At 41.6% G+C, this 9,086-nt stretch overlaps 1 protein-coding gene across 3 annotated transcripts in view; it reads left to right on the top strand.

Annotated features, from left to right (window-relative positions):
* Positions 1-9,086, top strand: part of Cpsf2 (cleavage and polyadenylation specific factor 2) — a 30,528-nt gene that overhangs the window by 11,435 nt on the left and 10,007 nt on the right. For all 3 annotated transcript variants that reach the window (XM_021178809.2, XM_021178808.1, XM_021178807.2), the window contains exons 6-8: positions 374-489; positions 1,754-1,941; positions 2,866-3,156. In XM_021178809.2, coding sequence (XP_021034468.1) covers positions 374-489; positions 1,754-1,941; positions 2,866-3,156 — 595 coding nt within the window. The remainder of the gene's footprint in view (positions 1-373; positions 490-1,753; positions 1,942-2,865; positions 3,157-9,086) is intronic.

Raw genomic sequence — 9,086 nt, forward strand, 5'->3', positions numbered from 1 at the left:
TGTGTGTGTGTGTGTGTGTGTGTGTGTGTGTGTGTGTGTGTATACCCCAGTTTTCTAAAAATCCAGCTTCAGGCAGAAATGTTTTACAACTTCTAAAAGTTAGATTTAGAAAAATGTTCATGTCACAGAAAAGTCTAGAATATAGAATGGATATATAGAAATATACATGTGTTAGATGCATATAAGGGTACAGAGAAAAATTTGTGTTTTCAGAAAGATTATGTCCGATGTGTCATATCATCTATCTTGAAGAGGTGGTCCTTGTTAGTGTGAGGGAGGCCTTATGAAAGCGGTTTCTTATTTTTGTAATAGGTGAAGCTGTTACTGTTTATTTGAAATGACAGATATTCTTTGTCTTTAAACTTTGTTATAGCCACTTAAATGGATGTTCCCTGGAAATGCTAAGCAGACCCTCTCTACTTATCACAGACTCATTTAATGCTACTTACGTGCAGCCTAGAAGGAAGCAGAGAGATGAGCAGCTCCTGAGTACGTATGCCTACCATTCCGTCTGTTGGAAAAGATTGGCTAACGCTAATAATTTTCTAATTGCATTTTATACATTTTCTATGTGTATGTATGTGTATGTATGGGCACATGCTTGCCACAGGGTACATGTAGAGGTCGGAGGGCATCTTGTGGAAGTCTGTTCTCTCCTCCCAGTATCTGGATCAAATTTGGGTCATCAGGCTTGGCAACAAGAGCCTTAACCCATTAAAGTATTTTGCTGGCCCCATGACTCTTGTGTTATTTTAAAGAAATGTTAATGTGACCGGTTCAATATGCTCTCTCTGAAGGCTGGCCTTCTCTGCCACTCTGCTCGTAGTCAGCTGTCCAGGCATCCACTGGTCTCTGTCTGTATAACAACTGCATATGTACAGATCAGAAGGGCGGTGAGCCAGAGAGAAGTGAGGGTGCACAAGGTCTGCTGGCTGGGTGTTGGGTGTTCTGAGGGTTATCTTGTGTTTACAGAGGTGCCTCTGAGCCATCACTTCTTGCTTCTGCTTTGACTCATTCTGCTGTGCTTTGTTATATTTTATAAGCCATATGTGATTGCAACAGGAAAGCTGGGTTCCACTTTTAAATGTATGTGCAAACACTGATCTGTCTACTTACTAATCCACTACCCTTAGAAAACTCTTCAATTTGTGTGTGTGTGTGTGTGTGTGTGTGTGTGCATGAGTGCACTTGCCAGGTAGAGTGTACTGTATGTTTACGTGTGTGCTTGCCAGCTAAAAGGTGGCTTTGAGAACAAAGACATCTATTGCTAGAGATGGTTTTTGTTTTTTAAGATTCATCTATTATATCTATATGAGTACACTGTAACTTTCTTCTGACAAAACAGAATAGGGCATCGGATCCTATTAGAGATGGTTGTGAGCCACTATGTGGTTGCTGGGAATTGAACTCAGGACCTCTGGAAGAACAGACCGTGCTCTTAACCTCTGAGCCATCTCTCCAGCCCAAGATGCTTTTTTTTTTCTTGGAAAAAAAACCATGTTTTGTGTTTTATTCTACCTGCATGCATACAAAACGTGTCGTGTGTTTTACTCCTAGGAAAATACATTCAACCGAGTGAAAAGTAATTGTGTCAATCTGAACAGATACCTTTCTGTGTGTCCTAGTGACCGCTTACGTTTGTTCTATGTGTCCTAGTGACTGCTTACGCAATCTTTATGAAAGGCAGCGGGAAGCTGTGCTTACCTTTGTTACAAAGCTCATGCTTCATAGGGCTCTTCTGTTCTTGTTTAAGCAAACGTCCTGGAAACGCTTCGGGGCGATGGGAACGTGCTGATAGCTGTGGACACAGCAGGCAGAGTTCTGGAGCTTGCTCAACTCCTGGATCAGATTTGGAGAACTAAAGATGCCGGGTTGGGCGTTTACTCGCTGGCCCTCCTGAACAACGTCAGTTACAATGTGGTGGAGTTTTCTAAGTCGCAGGTTTGTTCTCGTGCACCACTGAGTAAAAAGGTTGAGTGTAGTGTTTGAATTGCCCTTCAGATTTTATTTTCCTGCTAATAATAATAGTAGCCGAACATTATCTTCTTACTGTTCTGTCTTCTTCACATACATTTTTCTTTTAAACATGAAGTCTCCATTTTGCATATTGAACAAGTTGCTCTTGGTTTTCTGATCTATAAAAATGGGGGTAAAAATAAAATATCAATGCTAGAATTCTTTTTGTTGTTGTTGTTGTTGTTTGTTTTGTTTTGTTTGTTTCTTTCAAGACAGGGTTTCTCTGTGTAGCCCTGGCTGCCCTGGAACTCACTTTGTAGACCAGGCTGACCTCGAACTCAGAAATCCACCTGCTTCTGCCTCCCAAGTGCTGGGACTAAAGGCGTGCGCCACCACGCTCGGCCATTTTTTTTTTTTTTAAGATTTATTTATTTTATTTATACAGGTACACTGTAGGTGTCTTCAGACAGACCAGAAGAGGGCATCAGATCCCATTACAGATGGTTGTGAGCCACCATGTGGTTGCTGGGAAAGGAACTCAGGACCTCTGAAAGAGCAGTCAGTGCTTTTAACTGCTGAGCCATCTCTCCAGCCTTAATTCATCATTCTTAAAATGAGTTCTTTCCTTCCAAGTGACAATCCCTGGGTTATAATATTCATATAGAACATCTTCATTCTCTTGAAAATATTTAAGCCGACATAAGTGGAACCGCAAAAGTGGGTTTGTTGTTGTAAGGATTAAGACCTGGGGGAAGAGGATCTAATGGGGGAAGGAAGCTGGTTAGCTGCTTGTACAAATTGTACAAATTTAATCAACTAGTAGGGGAAAGGACTTAAAGCTTGATTGTTGTTAAATATCTCACGAGTCTGGCATTTTCTAATTATTGTCATTTTTCTCCCTTCTATTAGGTAGAATGGATGAGTGATAAATTGATGAGATGTTTTGAAGACAAAAGAAATAACCCATTTCAGTTTCGCCATCTCTCTCTGTGCCACGGTCTTTCTGACTTGGCTCGAGTTCCAAGCCCCAAAGTTGTACTGGCCAGCCAGCCTGACCTGGAGTGTGGATTCTCAAGGGACCTCTTTATTCAGTGGTGTCAGGACCCTAAAAACTCAATCATTCTAACTTATAGGACAACTCCGGGGACTTTAGCACGTTTCTTAATTGATAATCCTACTGAGAAAGTTACAGAAATCGAGGTAAGCTCTTGTATTTGAACTTTATTCTATTTATTTGGCACTGGGTCTAGTTAGTGCTGGCTGTGCACATATGCGTATGAGTGACACCATCCACTGAAGCATGGGCAACACTCTTTTGCCACATCCCCAAAGGAAAACAAGCCATCCTTCCCTCAGCTGCTGTCAGCTGCCTGTAGCTCTTGAGCTAAAGGCGGGGATCCTCTCCTATCCAGGCTGGAATTTTGCCTCGCTTGATCTCATGCTGCCAGAAGTCAGCATTTCACAACATTTCTCCTTGTCTTCTAACTCTTAAATTCTTTCTACCCTCTCTTCTGCTGTTTCCTGAGACTTGGAGGTTTGCGGCAATTGGTACAGAGCTCCTGTGTAGGGCTCATAGGCCTCTGTTGACCATAGGTCTTCATTAATTGCTGCCCACCACAGAAAACTTTTCCAACCAAGGTTGAGAGCAGCACCCATCTATGGGTGTAAACATCAGTGTTTGGAAGGCAGTTTGGCAACGTGACCGTTTACCCAGAGCTAACAGTAGGTTCCCGCTAGGGCCAATGACCTTCCTGATCAGGGACTTCTGACTAGGTTTGACATTGCCAGGCACCAGTTCCCTCCCATAGAGCAACCTCCTGTTGGTTACACCTACAACAGTCATGCCCCTGTTACACCAGTGGCCACATTCAAGTAGATATTCTCTCCTGCTTTTGTACAGCCCTCGCTCTGTATCGTGGCTTTCAACTCCTTTTTCTTTCCTTCGCAGTACATGCTGTCAGTCATGACGATTTCCTAACCCCTTTTTGTCTTAGGCACTTACTAATCTTATTTCCATGCTAAGACCGGAGACCTTACCATGCCAGGCAGGTATTCTGCCGAACCCCATTGCTGACTTTTGACCTTGATTCTTCAGGTCAGAGGACAGCTTTCTGGACTCATTTCTCTCCTTCCACCACATGGGTCTTAAGGATTAAAATTAGGTCATCAGGTACCTTTACACACTTCAGCTATTTTTATAAAGAAAGCACACACACACACTCACACACACCTCAAGTTTTAGTTTGTATATTCATGCATATATACATATGCCCTATACAGATATGCCCTGTACAGTCAAAGCTTGGTTTTCTCTGTTATTTACTTGTTTGTTTGTTTGTTTGTTTGTTTATGAGAGCCACTTATCTCTGGCTGGACTGGAACTCGCAGAGATCTACCTACCTCTTCCTCCTGAGTGTTGGGATTCCAGGTGTGTGCCTTCACACCCTTCACACATATCTCTCCAGTTCTTGAAGAACAGCTTATTTCATAATGATCTTTTGTCCAGTGTGCCTTGGCTGCTCCCCTGTCTAGTGTCTACAGGATCAGTAGTTGTCAACCTCATTTGGGACTTTGAGTTCATTAAGCTTCCCTTTCACTGTGCATTGTCTGTTAGTACAGAGACAGTGCTCCATGATCAAAACACAGCAGGCATTGCTAGCAAGCCTACCTTTCTTCTTAACTAGTCACACCTTTGCCCAAATGTGCGTCTGTACTCAAACAGCTTTGCCATTTGAGTTAAACAAGAACAGTAAACAGAGTTCCCTTCATGTTGAGACCTCATCTCAAAGGGCACCGACAGTGGCATTTGGTAGCAGGTTCATTTTTTTCATCCCCCAATAAGCCAAATTTGTCTGGCATTTAACAGAGAAGTTAGAAGGGTCGGTCAGGAATTCCTGTCTTACCACTAAATATAGTAACCTGCCTCTGTGCCTTCATCTACAAGGCAGCTAACGGACTGACCGAGATGTAAAAAGATTTCGCTTAATAGTCAAACTGTCAAATCTGTCAGTTTTCCACACCAGTATTGTCAACTCAGAAGCTCATAGCCATCATTTTGTGTGGGTTGGCGTGGAGCTGTGGGCCTCTGCGTAGTTTTAGGGTTGGCCTGTAACTGTGGGCCTCTGCATGGTTTTAGGGTTGGCCTGTAACTGTGGGCCTCTGCATGGTTTTAGGGTTGGCTATTCTGTATTGTGTCCTTGGAGCAGCATTTGAAGGAATATTTACTTTATGAGAAGCTGTGTGATATCATCTTGTATAATAGGTCATTTAAGAAAAGCAGAATATCAGCAACCCAAGTCTGATAAATATTCACTGTAGCTACAGCATTGCTGATCAAGGATCATCAGCAACCATATCAAAATAAAATACTGTCTTGGGTTATTTAATAGCCTAGAAATACCAAGTTAAAAGAACTGAGAAGTACTTGAAATGGTTTCATGAGAGATGAAATGCTGAATTTAAAATTTTTAATTACTAGAAACTCAATTAGAGTTGATATGCCATTGAGGAATTAAAAGGACATTAAAGGTTTGGGAAAACAAAAAGAAGGGAAATGGCATTTCAGAGCATCTTCATGATATCAGAAAGAGCGGAAACATACAGTGAGAGGCTTTTGTTTAAAAGGCTACTTAGTGTGCTCTGGTCCTGTCTCTGCTCACACCCTCCTTCCTTCTCTCCCACCGCCATGTTCTGCCCTCTACTGTGATCACACCAGAGCAGTGTGTACTCTTGTTCTTGCCCCCAGCTTGCCAGCATCTCCACAGGAAAAGCAGCGCTTCCATGGACTCATGTGAGACCACACTCTTGTTCCAGAAGTGTGTACACTGCCCAGTAGCTGTGTAACTGATTTCTCACACGCAGCATTCCCGTGGGGCCTGCCCCCAGGTTGTCGCCATCACCACTCCCCGTCCTGACCCTCCTGCTCCCTGCTCTTCTGTGACTTCCTGTAGCACTTATCCCTTTTTTTCATTTTGATAATCATTGTTCTTGCTGAGTGAGGCAATCCCTTCTTATGGTCTCACATACCTGTCGACCATTTGTCTTCTTTTGAGAAACATCTGTTTAAATCTGTTGCGCATTTCTAGACCATCTCATGTGAATTCCTTCTTATTGTTTTGAGAGTTCCTTGTGTGTTCTGAGAATCAACCTGTTGTCAGATGTTTTCTCTTACCTAGAGGCTGCTTCTGGACTCTACTCTGGTGGCTGTTTCTTTGCTTTGTCATTTCCTTATGCTTTGTGGGAGGGGGGTAACCCATATTCACTGTGGTCACGCAGGGTCTGGTTTTTATTGTTTTGTTTTGTTGTATTGAACAGGGTCTCACTGTATATCCTAGCTGTTTTTGTAGACCAGGCTGGCCTTGAACTCAAAGAGATCCGCCTGCCTCCTCTTTCCAAGTACTGGGATAGAAGGGTCTATACCACTGCGCTCAGCAAGCAACCACTCTTCTGACCCACGCACATTCCACACACACTGTTCAGTGCACTGCTTATCCTTAACAGCTCTGCCTGTAGGAGAATCGCATGATTTACCCTGGCTGGCTCCTTGTCCTCTCAGTCTGTTTAAAGGGCCTCAACTACAACTATCTAGTTGGTACAACTTTGTATTATTTTTGTTAGTTTTTATTACCATGTATTCTTTTTTTTTTTTTTTTTTTTTTTTTTTTTTTTGGTTTTTTGAGACAGGGTTTCTCTGTATAGCCCTGGCTGTCCTGGAACTCACTTTGTAGACCAGGCTGGCCTCGAACTCAGAAATCCGCCTGCCTCTGCCTCCCAAGTGCTGGGATTAAAGGCGTGCGCCACCACGCCCAGCTCCATGTATTCTTTATTGTTGTCTTTTTGCCACCAAATTGAATAAAGTTCCAGAAGAAAAGGACATTTTTTCATATTCTGAGTGGCCAGACTAGTGCCTAATGTCCTAATGTGCTGGTTACCGTCACAATGACAAAGGCTGAGTTCCTACCAGGCCAGGTCACTGACACACCAGCGTTTACTATGGAGTCTGACTTTTCATGAACACACAGTGTCTGAGAAACCTAAGCCTTGATCATTTAGAAGAAGAAACCCAGTAATCTTTAAAAAGTAATGTTAAAACAATTAACAGACTGGAAGTTTAGGATTAAGGAATTAGGCTAGATTAGGAAAAAAGCATAATTTGGAATGATATAGTGCAAGTGTAGAAGCAATGTACCTTAGGGTTGATTTTCTGGAAGCTTTATTAATACAGCAGTTATTTCAGATATCTGAACTGGAATATAAAACAGACAGATTTATGTATGTATGTATGTATGTATGTATGTATGTATGTATGTATTGAGATGGGGTCTTGTTACATAGTTAGTTCATCCTGGCCAGAAACTCTAAATTCTTCCCCCTAAGACTTCTGAGTTCTGAGATTACAGGCTTGAACCAACCAGGAGGCCAAGACAAACTTTTTTTTTTTTTTCTTAAACAAGAGGTACAAGTTAAATCAAGGAATTAAATACTTATTTAAAATTTGTGGGCAAGGTATCTATGTGAGTTGCTAAAGTTTTATAATTTTAAATCATGTTTCAAGTAAGCTACTAGCCAAATGTCAGATGCCACATTTGTGAGCATTTGTAACTTAATTTGGAATTAGTTTTTAATTTTTATTTTGAAATAGTTTCAAATTTAACCAAAAGTTGCAAAAAATAGCGTGAATGTTTCAACTACCCAATTGGATTTGCTATATCACATCTTTATCACACAGGCAGAGCATTACACACACATTTTGAAAGAAATAGCAGTTATTCCAGCCTTGCCTTACCTTGGATAGTGCCACAGTGTATGATGTGGAAACAGGAGCCACAGAAAACAGGAGATAAACTCTGACCCTGCCAACTCTAGTCAGTTGGTACAACAGTGTCCTTTTAAGTCACGTGTTCCAGTTTTGTCCGTGGAGTGCATGTGCCCAGGAGTATATGTTGCATTGATTCCTTGTGAATTGACATTGAAAAATTGCTAATAATTTTTAGGTTAGCATGCAAAGTGGTGAGTTTCATTATAGCATTTTCATCTACACATGAGCTGCTGTGCTTTGCTCTCCCCGCTGCCCACACTCACTCCCTTCCTTCCCCAAAATAGTTCCTCTTTCTGCTCTTACCAAGCTCATCCCATTACTGTCTCTACTTCTCCCTTCATATCTCTTCTGCCTTTCCCATGATCCCCTTTCTAGTTCATGATCTCCCAACATATATATACACACACACACAAATTAAAATCTAGGCTGTGTTTACATTAACTGTTTTCTTATTCTTTTATATATGTGGATGCTTTGCCTGCTTGTATGTCTGTACCATGTGCATATCTCGTGCCCATGGAGGCCTGAAGAGGGTGTTGAATGCCTACTGTCTGTGCCTACAGACAGTTGTGAACTGTTATGTGTATTCCAAGAATTGTAGCCAGATCATCTGGAAGAGCAGTCAGTCCTCAACCTCTGAGCCCCTTGGTTTCTTTATGTTTTTAAATCGTTATGTATATACACGTGTATATACACATGGTGCACTCATGGAAGTCCAAGGACAACTTTCTGGAGTTGGTTCTCTCCTTGCACAGTGGGTTCTAGGGTTGGAGCTTAGGTTATGGGGCCTTCATGGCAGGTGTTTTCCTCACTGAGCCATCTCGCCAGCCCCAAGGATTCTCTAGTTTTCAAGGTACTCTGATGATAAAAACTGCTAATTCAGTTGTTGCATGTTGATGAATTTGCCCAGTTCTTATTATTTTTTTTTTAAGATTTATTTATTATTATATGTAAGTACACTGTAGCTGTCTTCACACACTCCAGAAGAGGGAGTCAGATCTCGTTACAGATGGTTGTGAGCCACCATGTGGTTGCTGAGATTTGAACTCTGGACCTTCGGAAGAGCAGTCGGGTGCTCTTACCCACTGAGCCATCTCACCAGCCCATTCTTATTATTTTAAATGTTACTACTATATACTTTTTAAAAACATCTCTTTTAGTAGATTGAATTCTAGAAATAGGAAGATCTGTGTCATAAGACAAGCACAGTTTAATTTTTGTTAGCAAATTATCTTCTGACAATTTGCTAATAATATCTGCTGGAAACATTGTAATGTACCTGTCTTAGTCAGGGTTTCTATTCCTGCACAAA

Source organism: Mus caroli, chromosome 12 (genome assembly GCF_900094665.2).
Source record: "Mus caroli chromosome 12, CAROLI_EIJ_v1.1, whole genome shotgun sequence".
NCBI classification, from domain to species: domain Eukaryota; kingdom Metazoa; phylum Chordata; class Mammalia; order Rodentia; family Muridae; genus Mus; species Mus caroli.